This window comes from Trachinotus anak, unplaced genomic scaffold (genome assembly GCF_046630095.1).
Source record: "Trachinotus anak isolate AG129_WGS33_773 ecotype Australia unplaced genomic scaffold, CSIRO_AGI_Tana_v1 ptg000015l, whole genome shotgun sequence".
In the NCBI taxonomy this organism is placed as follows: domain Eukaryota; kingdom Metazoa; phylum Chordata; class Actinopteri; order Carangiformes; family Carangidae; genus Trachinotus; species Trachinotus anak.
Window position 1 is genome coordinate 9285111 of NW_027273866.1, and position 21745 is coordinate 9306855.

Below are 21745 nucleotides of genomic sequence, written 5' to 3' on the forward strand. Positions count from 1 at the left end.
GACTCTCGGGGGCTGCCGTATCAAAACATCAACGTCATTTTGGAGCGAAAGTTTTCGAAAGACTTGAAATGACGCGCAGGACGTGTAGCAGCTTTCTGGACAGAATTAGATGACAAATTCTTGATATTATTTCTTGACGAAGTTGTTAAAATAGCGACACACCAAGCCTCTGTAAAAAATGGAAGGACTGGAGATGTCCGCGATGATACCGGCTCTTCAGGAGCTAGCTAGGTGAGTAACCGGCTAAGCTAAGCTGTTAACAACATGAAGTTAATGAAAGCCTCTGTACCATGTTTTTATAAATGACTTAACACCATGTTGGTATTTTTCAGTGCCAGCGCGGCTGAGTACGACCAGGCGGTGCAGAAACCTCGACAGATCCTCTGTCAGTTCATTGACAGGATACTGACGGATGTGGATGTCGGTAAGTTTGGTTTACTAAGCACACAAAAGAAGGTGAACACAATAACAGAAACACCTGACAGCACAGCCCAGTCTTAAATAACAACTTGTTAAACCTTTAAAAGCTTAAGTGTTCCGTTTTTGATGGAGGCTGTCAACTAATCTTGCTTGTTTTGTCATGTTTCAACTATTAGAGGCTATAGCCAGCTGTGACTGCTGTTCCCTTTTTTTAATGGACTTTTTAATGTCTTCATGAATCTTGGTGACTGATGCACTTGCAGTCAAGATTTAAAATGTCAGCGAAATACTGTTACATTCCTTTAATTATTTTTGTTATTATTGTTTTGTATCAGAGCTACTATTTACCCCTACCTACCAAGGCTCCTTAGTTTGGCCTGGGCTCCTCCTGAAGTTCTGTTTAGGCTTCTATATTTTGCAATAAACACTCATGTCAGTGACCTTGAGCAGATTAATTAAAGTGATTTTGGTCTTTCAAAATCAAGTTGAGTTTAGATCAATTCAGTATGTGTACCAGAAGTATCTTATCTCCTATTCCTGTTCTAACCTGTCAATCATCATGTTACTCTTCAGATTTATCTTGCAAACCATTGTGGCAAGTTCCTGATTTCCTGATTGTCTGTGTTCTTCCAGTTGCTCTGGGGCTGAGTAAAAAGTCCAGTTCAGAGCCAGCCTGTGTGATGCTGCTGGACTTTGTGCAACATATAGTTAAATCCTCATCTCTGATGTTTGCCAATCCTGCCTGCCAGCCTGCTGATTATCCAGACACCACACAGAGCTGTATTGGTAGGACATGCTCCTAAAGTTTTCTGAGATTTAAAAAAAAAAAAAGTTAAGAATAAGATAAAAGTATGGTTGGTTGTGTTTCTCTCTTTCCTTTCCCCTCTGATGTCTCCTCATCCCTCCTTTGATTCAGACTTCAGTAAGTGGGTGGCGATGCGTTTGCTTCGTGTGGCAGCAGCTCCAGACTGTGACATCATCCACGGACGGGTCTCTGCTGTGTTATGCTCTTTACTTCACACTCTGAGAGTGAGGGTACCGTTCATCTTCAGCCACCTCACTCAGGAACTCATATTTCTGGCCCAGGACCTCAGCAACATCTTGCACGCCCACATTGCCACACCCGCAGGACAAGGACACACTTTGGACAAACTGAACCGATGGCCTGTGACACTCGAGTGCTTCAGTATGTCCCCTGGTTGTTCCTCCTCGTACCTCACTCCTTCTCCTCTTGTGCTCTCCTCGCCTGCTTCACTGGAGTCGCTTACTGCCGTGACGATTGGTGTCATAACTGATGCACTGAGGGGAGTGCTTTCCCGTCATGACCTCAGTGTGGCCTGGGAGACGGCTTGCTCCATCCTTGCCAACGGCAACACCAGGATGAGGAAGATCTCCATGGTGATGCTGAGGCGACTGGTGGAGCTGAGAGGATTTCCTGAGATGCAAGGCCATGAGTTCTTCACAGCCTACCTTCAGTTGCTGGATACACATTCCTGTACATGCACAGCAAGCACAGGCTTAGATGAGACACAACCCTATGAAGGGGAGTTGCTGCACCTCACTGGCTGTGTGTTTCAGTCACCTGGTGTCTCTCACACACACTTTGAGCCCATCTATCTCTCGCAGATGTTTGAGTGTGTTTGTACTCTTGGAGGATCAGGTGTCAAGTTGGGGACAGAGGTTACCGAATCACTCTGCTTACTGTTTAGCTTTTTACTATCTGTTGCCCCAGTTTATGAGACTGCTGCATTGTTGAGGAGACAGCGAGTCACAGAGGTCTGCAGGAAACTGGCACGCGCCGTTGGAACAGAAAATCAAGCTGAAGTATAATTTATGTGTTTATTTTTAAGATCTCTCTCTCTTGCTCTTGCAGTATGTGTCACAGCTCCTTACTCTTGCCGTCTTTACAGTAACTGTATTGCATGTGTTTTGCAGTGTGCAGAGGGGTTTCTTCAAGCTGCACTGAAGGCGGAGACTGCTATGGTGATGCAGGAAGCAGGAGATGGAGAGACTGCTGCCAAAAAATCCTGCAAATCTGCATCCAGTTCTGTCAGCAAAACAACAAAAAAATCACCAGCGTGAGTTCATTAAGCTTCACAACTGTCCTCTGTTATAGAAGTAGTCCAGTGGTCAGGCAATTTTTTTCTTTATTTGATAGTGGCAGTAGAGATGTGACAGAAAATGATGAGAGAGAGAGGGTGTGTCTTAGAATCTTACTCTCTCTGAAGACCCTCATATATGAAGTAAACCTTAGAAATGCACTAAGAAATTTCTGTAAACCAGTCTATTGTTTTTGGAAGTGTTAAATGTGAAAATGTAGATGGAAACATGACACAAGCATAACACATCAAATATAAAAGTGGGTTTTTTTGATTTGTTACAATCATATTTCGTAAGTAAGAGAACTTGAGGCAAGATAACCTGACACCCTGTCTTCCTATAAGGCATCTAATCTTGAGGTAGAGGGGTTTTCCTTTGAAGTTTAGTACTAGGCATATTTCCTACACTTGGATGTTAAAAAGGGGCCTTTTAATTTTTTTCTGTTTTGTTGTTTTCAATTAGTCTTTTTTATTTTCTTATTCCTATAGACTGAAATAGTTGTGTCTGTAGTAGTACTGTTTGTTTTTAGCTGTAGTATTTTATCTGTCTCCTAGCTGTTTGGAGAAAGTTTGAATTAATCATATCCATGAAGTGTAGCTTTTGACCAATGAAACATTGACTCGCTCACATAGTAGCTGGTAGGAGTTGCCAGTTAAGTTATATCATAAATAACTACACTAGATTTCCTGTAAAAATCTAGACGTTAAAACCATTATGTGTCTCTGTGTCCTAAGTGAGTTGGACATGCGTGTTCGGAGCGAGGTGTGGGCTGTGGTGAACAGTCGGCTGGAGGAGCTGCTGACACTTTTGAACTCAGACTCGGCTGAACCTGAAACCACACAGACTCTCTCTGCTCTGGAGGGTCTGGCTCTCACTCTCCACCTGGCAGCCCTCTGCTCCTCTCCCACCAGGTAATACACATGCTGTCACTTGAGCACCCTTTCTTTATCTTTGTCTTTTCCTTTTTCACACAGAGATGCCACCTTTCTATTTTTTTTTATCAATCAACCCAACTATAAGAATGACTTTGCCGGCATGCTGCAGTTTTGTGACATGTCTTTGACAGAGCTTTGTCACATATTCTGATTGTGTCACTCTTTCTTTTTCTGTCCCTTTGTTCACAGTGTTTCTCCTCCCCTCTGGGTGCCTACTGAGACTCTGGGCAGAGCTCTGAAGAGCTGTCAGTCTGTGTTAGAAGGAGGCTCTCAACCTGTCTCAAACCAGAGCTACTTTCAGTCTGCTGTCCAGACGACTGTCAGGGTCCTTGACTCTGTCTTGTACCTGACAAGTGAGGATTTACTGGCCAGCAAAACACACAATAAACATGCAGTAAATACAATGCAATAAAAACAACAACAAAATCAATTCACTTTCTCCACCCCTTCCTGTGTATGTGTGAATATAGTGAGCAGCCAGAGTGAGGACGGGCTCCAGCGGCGTGTGTGTGCTCTGTTGTCTCTTCCCTGGGTGTGTGAGAACAAGTCTGTCTCAGCCTATAAGAGTTCAGGATTCCCCTCCTGGCTTCCTACCTTGGCTCAGAGATTAAGCTTCAGTTACAGTGAGTAGCTCTGCGGCATCACAACTCACAAGTAACATTTTAGATTCATTTTGTTGTCGCCTGTAGCTGATGTCTGCATTGATTTTGTAAAATCGGGATGTAAATATTATATTTTTAGTTTTGGCAAAAATTAGTTTAACAGTCACCTAAGGAAACTGAATTTCACCCGGCTGTAATATCATTGTGAAAGCTTGTGTGTCTTTCTAGCACCTGAGGTCCAGGTGGACTGTGTGTCACTGCTGGCTGTCCTGCGTCATGGTGTGTGTGAGACATGGCGCATGTGTGTGTTGTCCAAGGCGCTGCAGAGTCCAGACGAGGTGGTGAGGGCGGCGGCAGTCAGGGCCTTCCCTCTTCTTCTTCATCACCTGGGAAATGCACATCACAACCTCATCAGCGGTACTCTGCTGTACGTAGACGTCCACACTTTGCTTTTATTGATGGATTTATCTTTTGCATGTGACTTATTTCACTGTGTAATTGATATCTTCAGTTCCAGGCTGGATGACAGTTCGGAGCAAGTGAAGAAGGAGCTTGCCAGGACCATTGGTCAGCTGAGCTGTATCCAATCAGAGCTCTCCCTGCTTAGTGAGACAAACGCAGAGTCCATCAATACTCCCAAAATCCTCTGCTTCCACCTCACCCTTGCAGCAGAGCATGCTGGGAATGCTTTTCCATCCCTGAGAGCGACTGTTGTCAGGCCCTTTCTGCCATTGCTCAGGCAGCAAGCTCCAAGCAGTGTCAAACAAGGTATTTCAGGTTTTTCCATTTAATGTTTTCTTCTTTAACGAGTTAATGATATCCAGTCTGCAGAAAAGTACATTTACTTCAATGTATCTGACAATGCACTGCTGCGATTGTCTTTATTATTTTCAAGTGCAATATTATCTCATTCCAGATTTGGTAATAAAACTATTATCTTAATTATGTATTTCACTGTTGCAGCCTTCCTAGAAGCTCTGCCTCACCTCTGCCAACATGTGAATCTGACCGGTGGAGACAGCGATTCTCGGGCAGTTCTCTGTGCTCTGATTGGTCTAGTGGAGGACTCAGATCCAGTGGTCAGAATCCGTTTCAGCCAATCAGTGCGTTTCCTGCTCACAGAGACCAACAGAAACTCTGAGCAGGGCTCTCTGAGTGATGTGAGTAATTTCAGTGGTGAGACTGAAAAGCCAGTGCTTTACACTCAGTTTTGAGCGGCTAAAAATCTGCATTTTCATTGTAAATATATTATAGCGAGCACAAAGTTAGCATATGAATGTGAGTTTTAATTTGCTGCCTTGCAACCGTAATCCCTTTATTTAGGCGACTCAGATTTATGACTTAATACTTTCTTTGATAATGTCTTTGAAGTTCATCGTGTGTGTGATTCTTCTCACTATCCCAGCTCCTGGTTGCACGTCTTAAGGAGGCATTCAACAACGCTAAACTCAACAGAGATGACGACCTGCGCAACACTCTCATCCTGACCACTGGAGAGATCGGCAGGTATAGATTATGTATCATTCATATAATATATCACTCTGGCTAGGTGATATGTGTTACTGTTCCCAAAGCAGCACAGTTTTGAAAAGTGCTTTGTAAACGACTGTTTTGGTTAAACTTGTTCATTCATTTATTTTCCTGTCCCTCTCCTCCTCTGTCAGAGCATCTCAGGGTACTTTGGTGTCGTTCTCTCTGCTGCGGCTGCTCCACTGTCTGCTGTCCAAGTCATCCTCTGTGTCTGTAGCAGCTTACACTCAGATCAGAGCTCTGGCCACTGCCAAAGGCCTTAAACTGCAAACACTCTTCAGTCAGTACAAGAACCCTATTTGCCAGGTATCTACTTCAAATCTACTTCAATACAAAGATTTCAGGTCATCTGGTTTATACTGCTCTGAAAAATAATTAAGCATAGTAACAATAGAAGAAAACATGCAGCAGAGTAGCTGTCAATCTTTTTATTGTGCAGTTGTTCCCTGCCTGCCTCTGCACTGTGGGCTGTTGAATAAAGATGAAAATATCTCTTTAAAAATGTAATAGACATCCTCCCAATGATGTCTCTGTCTTCTTCTTTGTATGTAGTTCCTGGTGGAGTCGCTGCACTCACGTCATGCATCAGCCCTGCGGAGCACACCTGACCAGGGCAGCGAGTCAGCCAATCAGAGAGAGCTGGCCCTGGACATCCTGGCTCAGATCGCACACGCTTTTGACTTCCCAGACCTCCACCGCTTCCTCACTGTATGTACAGTCATGGATGCAAGCATTCTCGTCTGCTTCTGAATGTTCTTCTGAGTCTGTTCTTATGCTTACTTGTATATATGTAGAGGACCCTCCAGGTGCTGCTGCCCTACCTGGCAGCAAAGGCGAGCTCTACAGGCTCCTCCCTCATCCGTACATTGGCCAATGAGCTGAAGGCAAACAGGAGAGAGATCCTGATCAACAACTTCAAATACATCTTCAGCCATCTGGTCTGTTCCTGCACCAAGGAGGAGCTGGAGAGGGCCTTCCACTACCTACAGGTATTAATAATAGTACTGTAGCTGTAATCTGTAATTATCTACCCAGCTAAAGACAACAGAGCAGTTAGTCTTTCAGTGTGAACATGTTTCACTTTGTGTCTGTAGTTGTTAGTAATGAATTGAGATGACACTGGCAACAACACTCACTTAGGTGGTTTAGTCCCAGCTGTGTTGCAAGGCTTCTCAGACATGACCGGCTAATAAATAAAGCAGTGGTTCTGAAATGTTTGTTCTCCAGAGTAAATAATTAGATCACCAGACTGATTTATGTTTGTTTTCCTTATGTTTCCCCAGAGTGAGACAGAGATTGAACTGGGCTCTCTGCTGAGGCAAGACTTCCAGGGTCTCCACAACGAGCTGCTGCTGCGCCTTGGAGAGCACTACCAGCAGGTCGGCACACACACACACACACACACACACACCAACACACACAGACACATACACACCAACACACACAGACATATACACAAGCACAAGTCCCCTACAAGTTTTTTTCTCAGTATATATTCACGTTGCACACTGAGGGCACACATGTCAGTGACAGATCCACTTATCTGCTTTAACATGTATGTCTTACATTTCTATGCACTACAGGTATTCAATGGTCTGGCAATCCTGGCCTCCTTTGCATCCAATGATGACCCGTACCAGGGTCCCCGGGACATCACTACACCAGAACGCATGGTAAGTGTCAAATACAGTATGACAGCCTTATGTTGTGCTTTGACAAAATATAGTTTAGTTCTATTTATTCTATTTTATTATCTCTTAGAAGACATGGTCAAATGCAACTAACTACTTTTTATAATCAACAGCACATTTGTAATGCATCATATTACTGTAAACTTTTGACAATTTAAACAAAAAAGCATCTCTGGATTAAACCTGGACATACATATGACGCTTTTTTGCTTTTTTTTTTTTTTAGCAAAAATTATAATCATTACACAATTATCAATAAATCAACGTTACAAATATTTTTCAACATAAGGCTGTGTTTCTTTCTCACTTGTCTCTCTGGTCATTGCGTGGCAGGCAGACTACCTTCAGCCGAAGCTGCTGGGAATTCTCGCCTTTTTCAACATGCAGCTGCTCAGCTCCAGTGCAGGAGAGAAGGACCGCAAAAAGCTGGTGAGTGATTCACCACTGAGAAGTAATTTTAGAACTGCGTATTTAACAATGTGTCCCAATAGAGAGTTTAATGAGGCACTGGTAGAGGTCAATAGCTAACAGTGAGAATAACCCAAATCTTTTCTTGAAGGGTTTGGTACAGTGTCCACACCTGGTCTCTCTTTTCTCTACAGGCTTTGACTAGTGTGATGGCTCTAATGCGACTGATGGGCTCCAAACACATCAGCTCTGTCAGAGTGAAGATGATGACAACGCTCCGCACCAGCCTCCGATACAGAGAAGACTTCCCTCTGCTCTGCTGCCAGTCAGTACACGCACACACACAGTTTAACATATCTGTGGCATTTTAAATGTTTTAAAACCATCTCCCCAGATTCTTACCCTGACTTTTACCACATCAAACTTGCACTCAAACTCCACCATAAGACTTTAATGTAACCATGTCTACATATAAATGTGTTTACCCAAAAAACAACCATATCTAAGTATTTGGTAACATACTTAATATTAGAAACCTTAAGCAAATCAGCTATCTTTGTCTAATCCCTGTTTGGACAGGACGTGGGATTGTTTTGTGAGGAGTGTGGAGCCTGCTCACCTGGGACCTCTGCTGAGTCATGTTATTGTTGCTCTCCTCCCCCTGATCCCTCTGCAGCCCAAAGAAACTGCTGCTATTATCCGCTTCCTCATACTGGACAAAAGGTAACACACGTAGATAAGTTTACACATAAACAAAGTTAAACATCAACCTCTGACAATTGAAAACTATAAACTGATCAATCACCGTTTTATCAGTGTACAAACAATGGACTTTCATCTCTTTTCACTACACACTGTAATTGTAGCAGATGCCTTGCTTTTACCCGACAGCAGTGATTTATTGCAGTCAAATCTCACAGGGAAGAGGTCAACGACTACCTCCATGAGATTTACTTCCTGCCAGATCACCCTGAGTTAAAGGACATCCACACTGTTCTGCAGGATTACAAGAAGGTCGGTGGGGACAGAAGGATGAATGCATATTATGCATGCCCAGGAATTAAGCATGATTACAATAAAGAGCACAATGAAGGATTGTAGATGGCAGCAAATGTTGTAAATATACAACAAATAGTGATATGTCATGTCTGATTCCAACCAGCTGACAGCCAGCAGCAGTGACCTGGCTGCAGCGCTGCAGCTCTCTATGAGAGCTGTTCAGCATGAAAACGTTGACGTCAGGATTCATGCACTCACCAGCCTCAGGGACATGATGCACAGCAACCAGGTACACAAACTCACTGACACACATGGTTAGGTGAGGTAACAGCTCATCGCATTGCCTTTGGCGCCCCACTGGCCACAGTTCTGCAAATCGTAAATGAACTATAATGCTTCATACTTAACAACAAAGGTGTATTTGTGCGTGTTGTGGAGTGCAGGAGTGGCTGCTCAGGCACGTTTGTGCAAGTGAGGCGGTGGAGCCAGTCATCTCCAACCTGGTGTCGGTGCTGCTAAAGGGCTGCCAGGACTCGTCCCCAGAGGCCAGGCTCCTCTGTGGGGAGTGTCTTGGGGAGTTGGGGGCCGTGGACCCGGGACGTCTCGATTTGTCGCACACACACACCCATGGTGACCGCAACACATTTGTGGTAAGCTAGGCCAGACCTGCACAGCATGCACATATAACAATACACAGTCAGAGTCACTGAAATGTAGTTTGATTTTGGTGAAGAGCCTGGAGAGAGCTCACTGCTCAGTATGCCCTGAGTGTACAAATGGAGATTATTTGAAGAACTATATGAAACCAAATCTCCAATTTTCCTCCATTACAGAGCGGGGTTGATGATCCCAACTTTGCCTTCGACCTGCTGAGCGAACTCACCAGAACTTTCCTGGCTTATGCTGATAATGTTAGAGCACAGGATTCGGCTGCTTATGCAATTCAGGTACACACACACAGACACACAGTCGTGCATAAGCTCATCTTACAAATCCATCAGATTTAATTTGCATGTTGGCCTGTCTGTCTCTTTTCTTTGGCTCTGTTATCTGTGTTCATTTCAATGCTTTCATGGACACCTCAGGAGCTGCTGTCCATCTTTGAGTGTCGTGAGGGACGGACCGACTCTCCAGGTCGGCGTCTGTGGAGGAGATTCCCAGAGCAGATCCAAGAAATACTGGAACCTCACCTCAACAGCAGGTATTCAAGTTTAGATACACATAGATTTACAGAACATACTCTGATCCTTTGACTTCACGGAAGTCAGGAGATCAATTTATCCATAATTTCCTCTGTTCTCTCTTCCCTCCTTCCTACATTCTTACTTTCTTTCCCTCCTTCTTTGTCTCCTATCCTGATTTATTTACAATTCATTCATTACTCTCTCTCTCCTTTATTACTCTCCCTCTTCCCACATTATCTGCAGATATAAGAGCAGCCAGAAGGAGGTGAACTGGTCTAAACTGAAGAAACCAGTGTACTTAAGTAACAGAGGCAGCAGGTTCTCTGATTGGTCAGCCACCTGGGCCGGTTACCTCATCAGCAAGGTCAGCTGAGCTCTCTCTGAATTTAGCAGAACTTTCATTTCTACAGTGACATTAACTCATCATTCATGTCAGAGTTTTTAGGAGCTGAGCTTTTGTGTTTTTTTTCCCAGGTGAGACATGAGCTGGCCAGTAAGGTGTTCACCTGCTGTAGTTTCATCATCAAACACGACTACAAGGTCACAATCTACCTGCTGCCTCATATTCTGATGTACATGCTGCTGGGCTGCACACCTGCGGAGCAGCAGGAGGTGAGGACACGTCTGTACGCTCACATACATGCACAAGAAGATAGGAAAAGGTTGCAATAACAACACGCCTCCCTCCAGGTAACAGAGGAGATGCTGGCCGTACTGACAGAGGGTGATGGACGAGGAGGGGTGCGTGTCCAGGAGACAGCCTCCAGCCTATCACAGCTCAGCATTCAGACCGTGTTCAGCATGTTGTCTCACCTCACACAGTGGAGCCGCCACATCCTCTACTCCAAACCGAACAAACAAAACGGTAAGAGACACATTCACCCAGCACTCATGAATTTATTGACATGACTGACCCCTTATGTTTGTAGATCTGTATTTGCATGATTGAGTTGACAGGAACTTGACAACAGTACGGACAGTTATTTACATGAAAATGTTAAGTGATAAGTTCAATACTTAGACCTCAGTGTCAATGCACTGTATGTAAATGAATGTCTGGTTGTTCTTCACTGACCTACATCATTTAATAATGCTCAAATACAAAACTAAAACGTGTTATCACAGAGAATGGGGATTATCAGCGCGTGGTGGCCTTCCTGAAGGGTATTCCACAAGATGTTCTGGCCAAGGCCTCTCTGCGCTCCAAAGCATACACTCGCGCCCTCATGCACTTTGAAGCTTACATCCTAGAAAATAAAGAGAACATCCAGGACCATCTCACCTTCCTGCAGGTCAGTAAGCGTGTACAAAAAAATAAAAATGTTACTTTTATAAATCTAGCTCTTATAGATTTAGCTCATGTTGTAAAGTTTGTCAGCGTCATCGGAATGTATGATACACATTTAATTCAGACACTGTACGCTGCAATGCATGAGCCTGATGGAGTGAGGGGGGTGAATGCCCTGAGGAGGGAGGAGCCGTCACTACGGGAACAGATACTGGAGCATGAGAGTATTGGACTACTTCGAGACGCCACCGCCTGCTATGACCGGGCTATACAACTGGAGTCAGACCAGGTACACACACGCATACTTTTAATTTTAAGTCTGTCTTCCTAACTATCTATTATTGTTTATTTTGTATATGTTATATGTTTTGTTAACATTTTTTTTATTTCTTGAATTCTTTCCCTACTTGATAGTTTTCATTGTCCCTTTATGTATAGATTGGTCACTATCACGGGGTCATGACCTCTATGCTCGGCCTGGGACAGCTGTCCACAGTCATCACTCAGGTTAATGGAGTACTGGCTAACAAGTGAGATATACATACACACACACACACACACACACACACACACACACACACACACACACACACACACACACACATAAACAAATATCAGTTATGGTCCAGATTCCTCACTAGCAGTAATGTGGAAAATTAAATCCACTTAAGATTTAGGTGGAGAACAATTCAATTGTTCGTCATGATGTTCATGTGAATGTTGTGCCCTGAACCTCTGGTAACTGATGGTTTCTTTATTAATAGCGTGTCATCTTAACTATTTTAATAATTAAACAAGATCATGGAACATACATTTCTGCACGGTTATCGTGCTTATCCATTAAACTAATTATGATATGACTAACTTAATTTCAAGTGAAGTGACCGTTGTGTTCACATGTAGGCCCCAGTGGAAGTCAGAGCTTAACACTTACAGAGTGGAGGCAGCCTGGAAGCTGGGAAAATGGGACCTGCTGGAGGATTACTTAAGCTCCGGTAAGTAAAAAAAAAAAGTGAAGATGTCACTTTGAGTTCTGGTTGCATTTGTTGTTGTTTGTCTACTCAAAACGAGAAAATTCCAGTGCAGCCCTGTAATTATACAACCATTGTATGTCCAGACCGTCAGTCCAGCACCTGGGGGGAGCGGCTCGGCCAGTTGCTGTTGTCAGCTAAGAAGCAAGATGCTGAGACTTTTTATGAGAAGCTGAAGCTTGTGAGGAAGGAACAGGTGGTCCCTCTGTCTGCAGCCAGCTATGAGTGTGGAACCTACCAGAGAGGATACGAGTATATTGTCAGGTCTGTGCGACTCAGTATATTCCTATAATCAATAATATTTTGTACCTTATTTGTCTATTTGTACTTTTAATTAATTCTGTGTCTTGTACGATTAGGCTCCACATGCTAAGCGAGTTGGAGCACACTTTCACTGAGCTGCAGAAACAGAGGGAACACTCTGCCTCCAGTCTCAGCCAGCTGCCTCCTCATTGGTCAGATCGACTGGAGATGACCCAGAATTCCTTCAGGGCCAAGGAGCCGGTCCTGGCTCTCCGTCGTGCTCTGCTCAGCCTGGGATCACAGTAAGGACGTAGCAGCATCTGCAGACACATTATCACCTCGATCACATTAGCAAAGCATGTCTTAAGGCATTTCCAGGTCTCCATAATCACGTGCCTTTGCATTTTTTTTCTTTATGTGGCCTAAAGGATCTTATTATTCTTATTTATCTTTAAATATCTTATGTGCACACCTTCCACTTTTCTGTTTGCTATTGAATAAAAGTTGTCAAAGCTCCTACAGTATTGTCAGTCAACCAGGTCCAGACCACGTCACAAATCCGGTCCTTGTGTTTGCTGTGCAGGTCTGTGTGTCAGGAGCTGGTAGAGGAGTGCTGGCTGCAAAGTGCCCGAGTGGCCAGAAAGGCAGGACACCACCAGACTGCTTTCAATGCTCTACTGAACGCAGAGAACACACATCTGGCCGAGCTGGTTACTGAGAAGGCCAAGTGGCTTTGGTCCAAGGTATAACCAACATAAAGTATAAATTCAGTTAATACAGAGAAGGAACCAGATTTGATTAACTTTTAACATATTTAGCATCTATCGGTATCTCTTGTCTTAAGCTGACCCTGTTGTTCACCTGCATTTGTACTAAAATGCATATTAGTGTCAACAAATGTAGTTGTTCTGTAGACTTCTACATGTACTGTAGACCAACAAAAACACGTAAAACTTTCTAACGAAGCATTCTACATTGATCTTTCATCAGGGTGACGTACACCAGGCCCTAATCGTCCTGCAAAAAGGTGTGGCCCAGTGTTTTCCCGACGACCAGCCCCTTACAGACCCCCGCAGCCTGCAGACCAAAGGCAAGGCCATGCTGCTGGTGGGACGCTTCATGGAGGAGACGGCCAACTTCGAGTCCAACGCCATCATGAAAACATACAAGGTAACAGCCGCGACTTTGTAGATGGTACGAACCACAGGAAGTGTGGGAAACTGAAGATGAAAAGCAATTAGTGAATCTGTAAATGCTGTCGACACATCAACAAACTGGACATCATTAGTATGAGGAGTTCATCTGCAGCTGAGGTTGGAGGATGAAATTTGAAATTATTCACGCTAACCTGAGTTGCTCTTATCCTTGAAATGGACAAAAAAAAGGAACAGCTAGAACGTAAATATTACAGGCCACCACTCATGTTCATCTTCTGACTACAAAGCAGTGATGTTGGTACAACTCCCAGGTTGCAGTTGCACATCAGGGATGCCCATAAAGTTACTGTGTTTAAAGTGTGTTTATTGTGTTTCTTAGGATGTGACAAACCTTCTGCCTGAGTGGGAGGATGGAAACTTCTATTTGGCCAAATACTACGACAAAGTGATGCCAATGGTGACAGATAACAAACTGGAGAAACAGGGGAACCTCATTCGATACATTGTCACATACTTTGGAAAGTAAGAACAGATTTATTGTGTATTTATTGTGATCAAAGCTGAGCAGATGCTGTTGTCGCTGTACTCCACCGTAGATTCATCAGTTAATTCATCAGTCATTTTATTTGGGTTGTTTCCCTCCCAGAGCTTTGCAGTATGGAAACCAGTACATCTACCAGGCCATGCCTCGCATGCTGTCTCTCTGGCTGGATTTTGGAGCCAAAGTGTGTGAATGTGAGAAAGGTAGGTGGCCAATAAAAACCGTGTAAGTGTGAAATAAAGAATTACACAGGGCATTGAAATGCTTCTTGTGTTTGGTTAATTCGTTAACAGCCCCAGCGCTTTATGTCTATTTACTTTTAGATTTTAATCAACTGTTAACCGTTAACTGTCCTGTTCAGGTGGGCGAGCAGACAGACAGATGCGACAGGAACTGGGTAAAATCAACACGGTGGTGAGCGAGCACTGCGCCAACTTGGCACCGTATCAGTTCCTGACCGCTTTCTCCCAGCTCATCTCCAGAGTGTGTCACTCCAGTGACGAGGTCTTCAACGTCCTCATGACCATCGTGGCCAAAGTGTACCTGGCCTACCCCCAGCAGGCTATGTGGCTAATGACCGCTGTCTCCAAGGTGTGTGTGTGTGTGTGTGTGTGTGTGTGTGTGTGTGTGTGTGTGTGTGTGTGTGTGTGTGTGTGTGTGTGTGTGTTTGTTTGTGTTTATCTGTCTCACTTGATAATCAGAGCTTTGTGTGCTGTATATTTGAAGTTGAACACCTATATATTTCCACATTTACTAATGAAGTGTTTGATGTAACTTTTGTGTGTATGTGCCTGTGCTTCTTTCCTTTTCTAAACCTTAAATGTCATTGTTTTTTGTGTCATGATTGAAAGGCCACATATTTCAGTACCTGCATGTACTGGAGACAACGAGACAACTAAACAATTATGTGGTTGTTTTTTTTTTTTCAGTCTTCCTACACCATGCGAATGAACCGCTGTAATCAGATCCTTAAAAAGGCAATCAGTCTCAAGCCATCTCTGGAGAAATTCATTGGAGACGCCAACAGACTAAGTGACAAGCTGTTAGAGCTCTGCAACAAGCCGGTACACGCATGCAAACACATACACAAAATATATATTGCATGAAGTCAAAATGAAATTTACAATTACAAACTCTATTCTTTACCCATATGAAGGTTTTTTTAACGATAGCTTGCATCATAAAAGATTTGTTTTTCATCTCAAAATGACTAATAATTGTCACAACATAAAAAATAAAGCTGTTACATAATTGAGAAGCTCACTGCAAGATCACATAAGTGAATATGGTACAACACATTTCATTGGTAGACAAAATTAGATTAGATCAAATAAAAAACGGGCATCACCATATGCATGTGTCTGGATGTGACCTCCAGGTGGACGGTAACAGCACCACTCTCAGCATGAGCGTTCACTTCAAGCAGCTGAAACGTCTGGTGGAGGAGCCGACCTTCAGCCAGATTCTGATCCCCCTGCAGTCAGTGCTCATCCCTACACTGCCCTCGACGGGCGGGGCTAACACGCAGCACGACGCCTTCCCCGGACACTGGGCCTACCTGGATGGCTTCGAAGATGCTGTAAGAGAAAGAGAGGGCATTGATTATTGACAAATATATTTTGATAGGAAGGTTCCTGATGACTAAAAGTGTCTCATTAACCAAGGTTACACAAACATTTTGCAGTAACTGTGATTTTATGATCACAAAAGTCATATGTATGTAGTATGTGCATCGTAACCTTAGTCTGTTGACTTTATGTGTAGGTGGAGATCTTGGCCTCCTTACAGAAGCCTAAGAAGATAAGTCTGAAGGGTTCAGACGGACGGAGCTACACCATGATGTGTAAACCTAAAGACGACCTCAGGAAGGATTGCAGACTCATGGAGTTCAACTGCCTCATCAACAAGGTGTGTGTGATATTTGACTCTAAATGAAATAATGTACACAACAAGTTATCAATTTACTGGGTATCTTTACATTCTTTTCTATTATACGGGATTGTTACTATACTGATGTATGTTATAGTCCAGTGCAACACCACATATTTTATAGTACTTTTATAGTACTTTAATTTTTGAAACGGGTGACTTAAAAAATAAAAAATAGACAGAAATACTATAAATGAATTAAGTTATTTATTGTTGTTTACTTTATGATTGTTTTTTTTTTTTATTTGTAGGTTTTAGAAAAAGACATAGAAAGGAAGAAAACTTTTTTCATTGTCTATATACAATTACATTTATTAGTATATTGATGTACATGCATACAGACATATTTACTTTCATACTTGAAAGGAATACACAATGGGCCTGTACAACAACAGCAAAAAGAAATATACATGAAAATACAATAAATTAATCACATCTTCTGACAGTTGTAATTATATTTTTCTTTGCTTTGTTGAACACTTGGACATTATTATAGAGATTATATTTATTTCAGGTGTATGGGCACCATTAGATTGTAAAGATGTACCTATAAAACTGGTATCTCAGTGACAAGAAGGGACAGAAAGAGCAGGATTTATGTTGTGTACACGTTTTTTGTGTGTGTTTTGTGTATATGTAGTGCCTACGTAAAGATGCTGAGTCAAGGCGGAGGGAGCTACATATCCGTACCTATGCTGTGATTCCCCTCAATGAGGAGTGTGGTATCATCGAATGGGTCAACAACACCGCTGGACTTCGACACATCCTCACCAAGCTGTATAAAGAGAGAGGTATCCTCACACATATAAGCTTAAACATAGAGGTAGACACAAACAAACTGAGTTTAATAAATGTTATGAGATAGTTTAAATTTGGTCATATTTACATGTGTGTTTTCTAGGTATCTACTTGTCAGGGAAAGAGCTCAGGAAGCTTATTCTGCCAAAGACAGCTCCCTTTGAGGAGAAGCTACGAATCCACAAGGAGGTGCTTTGCGCTCGACACATCCCTGTATTCCACGAGTGGTTTCTCCGGACCTTCCCTGACCCCACGTCATGGTATGACCCGCCCCACAACTCTCCTACAATTTCACTTAAAAGGGCCATTTCTATAATCTCATGTTTTCTGTGTCTGTGTATGTTAGCACTTATTAGAGGAGCAGATTTGGTTAAGGATTTAAAAACGTAGGAGTTTTTGAGTGGTTTTAAATTTGAAAATGACATTCATCGTGTTTGTCTACAGGTACAGCAGTCGCTCTGCGTACTGTCGCTCCACCGCTGTAATGTCAATGGTGGGTTATATCCTGGGTTTGGGAGATCGCCACGGAGAAAATATCCTCTTTGACTCTTTCACTGGGGAATGTGTTCATGTCGACTTCAACTGCCTTTTTAACAAGGTTTGAGTTTGTATTAAAATGTTTAATATTAAGTAGTCATTTATTTTTATAATTTTTTTCTATATAAATAATGAAAAAAAAAAGTTTTATATGTTGTTGTCATGTATGATTATTTCTGTTATCTCCGTGTTTCTCTCATGCTCCTTCTCTACGTTTCCACTAGGGGGAGACATTTGATGTGCCTGAGGTAGTTCCCTTCCGTCTGACCCAAAACATGGTCCATGCCATGGGACCCATGGGCACCGAAGGCCTCTTCAGACAGGCCTGTGAGGTCACACTGAGACTAATGAGGGACCAGAGAGAGCCGCTCATGAGGTACACATATTTGAGTAGAGTGGAGTTGAGTAAATTTACTACCCAAGAAGCATTAATTAAAAAAAATAAATTTAAGTTCCAGACCATATTGAAATCAATGGATTTTTTTCTTTCTTGGCGCTTGACTTTTGATACATGATTATACTGTGTATTTGTTTTCTCTGTCACAAATGTTTACAGTAACTCTCTGTAAGGTTTCTAAATTCAACATTTCTGTTTGTAATTTTCCCTCTAAGTGTGCTTAAGACCTTCCTTCATGACCCATTGGTGGAGTGGAGCAAACAAGGCAAAGGACTTTCCAAAGCTCAGGCCAACGAGACAGGAGAGATCGTTAATGAAAAGGTGTGAGCACAGAAATTTTGCCTCTGGGAGTATGTCTATATGCATTTACAGCAGCACACAGGTCTAATGTAACCCAGAAATATTACATTTTTGGTATTGCTATGATTGTATTGTCTTATCTTTCCCTCTCCCTCTCTGCCAGGCTAAAACGCACGTGTGTGACATTGAGCAGCGTCTGCAGGGAGTGATAAAGAGCAGGAATAAAGTGCTGGGTCTACCTCTGTCTATAGAGGGACATGTCCACTACCTCATACAGGAAGCTACAGATGACAAAATGCTCTGTCAGATGTATCTGGGCTGGGGGCCTTACCTATGAAGCACAGACCTATATTCACATACTGAGAAGAAAGCACTCTGAAGGCAGTTTATAGAAAATTAAGGATGTTTTCATGTGATGAAATGCCTACACAAGACAACCTTAAGTGGATATCTGTACATACATTTGCAATAAGAACCAATGCCCTTTATTATGCCATTTGTTTGTTCTGCTATTTCTGTTATTGTTTAAAGTTTCCTGTTTTCTGGAAACAAAGGACATGTGTTGCATTGCTGTACATTATTTTGTAATAAAGGCACGTAATAAACGTGTTTTTTCTAATTTCATTTTATAGGTAAATGTGTCTGTAAGAAGGGTGTCTTCTAATCTTTTAACCCTCCTTAGATTCACTGTAGCAGTCAGACTGTCAGATGATTGCTTTAATCCTCTCTGTTTCTCTTGCTTGTGGTCCAATCGGCTCACCTTTTTCACACAAGCACCAATTAGAGCCTAGTGCTTGCTTGTGAAAGCCTTAAGAAGCTGAAGACAACTGCAACAGTATGAAGTAAGGAAGGTGGAGATTCTTCAAGTGAGCAATGTTTTTGATGTTTAGTCATGAGTTCAGACACTCAAAAGGTCACTGTATTTTTGATCATTACTTTTCTCCTTTTTGTCAACGCTTGGCTGCTGTTGCAATTTGCTCTTGGATAGAAGCCATTAGTACTTGTTTCAAATCAAGAGGAGCTGTCCAAACAAACACTTACCGGAAACTTGTCTCTTCTGATGATGTCAGTGGGTGACACTTGGAGCAAGATTTGGAGCTTTTCTATGAGAACCGACTGACCCGTGAACTATACAATGCTTTCATTTTTGTCAAAATATCTGCTTTATTGGCTGACAAAATAGGTGAAGTCTAATTTTTTTTAATTGTTATTACCACAAAAAATTGGACTGAATGTTTAGTTGCATTTTGCAGCTAAATTGCATGTTTTTTCCTGCACGTTTAGTCGCTCAGAGGCGTGGATTTGAAGAGATTATGCTTTTATCTTGAAAAATCGCAGCCGGAAGTTTAGGGTCATCAGGATAAACACGTCTTCAGTATTATTTGTGTATTTTTTTCAGTATAAGACAACTCCAGTCTATAATTATATATATACAAATATCGGTTAAACTACTAATTAGCTGTCAAACGTCATTATTTAAAAAAAAATGGACATTACATCCAGCCTTTGAGGTATCAAAATAAAAGTCTTAGCAGAGATAACGGCACAAGGGGTCATTTCTGTGCTCAGCGCCCGTCGGCACTGCACTGAAAGTCGGCTGTTAGGGGCGGACCAGGGGCTGAAGAGCAGCAGCAAATAGAGCGAGTTTGACCGGGGGAGCAAGTCAGCATGGCCGGAGGACACACCGTCTATAACGAGGGAGCAGGTGCTTGCGCTTGCGTGGTCTTCGTGTCCTCGGCTGGTCGGTGTTAGCGAGCCGTAATCTGGCTAACAAGCGAGCGGCGGGGAATGGTGACTGTTCACCGGGCTCTTTATAGCCGGCTGAGTCCCGCTGGGCAGCGAGCAGCCTGTCGGACCGCCGCGGGCAGCGTCCGACCTCGGCAGCGTCGCCATGGACTTGACGCGGTTGGCTGTGGATGCTGGTCAGTACATCAACCGGGCTGTTCAGGTAAAAAAAAAAAAAAAACAGTCCTGAGATGCGTATATCACTCTTGATGACGGTGTTATAAAAAAAAATAAATATTAGCTCAATAAATATTTATTCATGTCATGGTCGAAGCTTTAATGTTATGCTTTGAATCCGCTCCAGTACACGGAGGAGAGCATCGGTCATGTGGATAAGACAGAGTTGGACCCCGGGCTGGAGCAGCTCCTGGCCCGGGCAGACGCCACCAAGACGTGCACGGACAATATAATCTCCCAGACGGAGGTTTTACTGCAGCCTAACCCCGGTGAGAGAGACTGGCTTGTTTGTTTATTCCTAGATTGCAAGAAACTTGCAAGACAATTTCCAATGTCTTATTTTAACACAGGCAAACGCAGACAAATGTTATTTCTGCAGTCAGTTACATAACTGCCTCACTGGCCTCTAATACTTTAGATTAATTACCTTTATGACATTGACAAACACTATTGAATAAATAAATTGAAAAATATATGAATAAAACTACTATTTGTTTATCTGTCATACTTCTCAGTGGAGAGAGGTCAACAACTAGTATTTATATATAACTAATTAAAGGTGTTTGTTTGTGGGTCTGTGGTTTCAGTGAGAATTCATATCAGCTACTACAGAATATTTCATACATATGACACTTCGGTATGTTTCACTCTACATGTATGCCCAAACATTTGTCCTGATAAACACATCACCAAACCAGAGCCTCAGGTGGGCACTAATGATTATGGTACTCTAAGTAAAACCACTGAATAATGGCTGTGGGTCTTTACCTACGGGACCCAATATTTCAGCTTTATTTGCTCTCCCACAATAAATGCATCTCCTGCGTGCTCTTCTGTTTGCTATGACTGCAATTGGCCTTTTCAGATGAATAGGCATGGTTATTCTTTTGCCTGTTTGAATCCAATTACCTCAGATAATGGAATTATGAGTGGATGTGGTCTGCAATCTATCAAATAAGGAGACCATCCAGCTGCCACAAATAATAATCTCATCCTTTTTTTCAGCGCCAAGGACATATTAGCAGATCATGCCTTGTTTATCCATAACATGAGGGCTTTTAGTCGCTCTGCAGAATCATTTTTGTTTACCTTAGGTTTACCCGCAATGCGCGGGCTAATTGGAGGTCCTGACTCCTGTTTTTGTCACCTATCTTAAGGTTAAACTGTGAGGAGTTTGTTTGTATGCTGAGGTGACACGTGACAAGTATTTGGACAGTTACACATTTTTTTCCTCTTCAGGCTCTGTGTAGTCTTCGGCACATTCAATTTGAAATAAAATAACGGCTACTACATTACAGGGCCAAGACTCAGCTTTAATTTAACTGTGTGGGAGATATAGCCCTTTTAACACATACAGTACTGCTCAAACTTCAGGGGTTCAGAAGTAATCATACAGATACACATGAAGTCCAAAAAAATCATCACATTTAATATTTTGTGGGAAAAATCCTTTAAAGTGAATGACTACTTGAATTCTTCAACCCACAGACATCGTGAAAATGCTTTGTATCCTCCCTGGTGATGCTCTCCCGTAGCCCTTGTGTGTTGTCGGGTCTCTCTGCCTTTAGTCTGGTCTTCAGGAAGTGGGATGCTGCTCAGTCATATTGAGATCAGGTGACTGACTCAGCCAGTCTAGGATATTCCACCTCATCACTTTAAAAGCTCTTTGGTTGTTCTGCTGAATGACGAACTG

General features: G+C 42.6%; 2 protein-coding genes and 1 long non-coding RNA gene across 4 annotated transcripts in view; 2 read left to right on the forward strand and 1 right to left on the reverse strand.

Moving 5' to 3' along the window:
- Positions 1-18699, forward strand: atr (ATR serine/threonine kinase). The gene is made up of 48 exons (XM_071498155.1): positions 1-231; positions 333-424; positions 1054-1206; positions 1337-2244; positions 2356-2498; positions 3255-3431; positions 3645-3808; positions 3926-4078; positions 4286-4484; positions 4569-4825; positions 5021-5217; positions 5463-5563; positions 5722-5893; positions 6140-6295; positions 6382-6576; positions 6871-6966; positions 7171-7260; positions 7612-7707; positions 7881-8011; positions 8266-8409; positions 8607-8700; positions 8849-8974; positions 9129-9335; positions 9519-9632; positions 9771-9886; positions 10113-10233; positions 10344-10481; positions 10560-10734; positions 10995-11161; positions 11282-11446; positions 11596-11687; positions 12061-12152; positions 12275-12452; positions 12548-12733; positions 13015-13174; positions 13422-13601; positions 13968-14110; positions 14235-14332; positions 14491-14720; positions 15059-15193; positions 15508-15708; positions 15894-16037; positions 16699-16849; positions 16960-17116; positions 17301-17454; positions 17618-17769; positions 18006-18111; positions 18254-18699. The coding sequence occupies exons 1-48, from the start codon at positions 179-181 to the stop codon at positions 18425-18427; spliced, it is 7833 nt and encodes a 2610-aa protein (XP_071354256.1). The 5' UTR covers positions 1-178; the 3' UTR covers positions 18428-18699.
- Positions 9231-21745, reverse strand: part of LOC139632890 (uncharacterized) — a 21322-nt gene continuing 8807 nt past the window's right edge. Inside the window, exons 3-5 of the long non-coding RNA XR_011693638.1 lie at positions 16749-16833; positions 15478-15706; positions 9231-9351 (exon numbers count right to left, since the gene is read on the reverse strand). This is a non-coding gene — a long non-coding RNA (uncharacterized lncRNA). The remainder of the gene's footprint in view (positions 9352-15477; positions 15707-16748; positions 16834-21745) is intronic.
- The window catches only part of LOC139632888 (endophilin-B1-like), an 8014-nt gene continuing 5439 nt past the window's right edge, over positions 19171-21745 (forward strand). The window contains exons 1-2 of one of the 2 annotated variants that reach the window (XM_071498156.1): positions 19171-20038; positions 20180-20321. In XM_071498156.1, coding sequence (XP_071354257.1) covers positions 19982-20038; positions 20180-20321 — 199 coding nt within the window. In that variant the 5' untranslated portion in view covers positions 19171-19981. The remainder of the gene's footprint in view (positions 20039-20179; positions 20322-21745) is intronic. The other variant, XM_071498157.1, reaches the window with a different exon arrangement.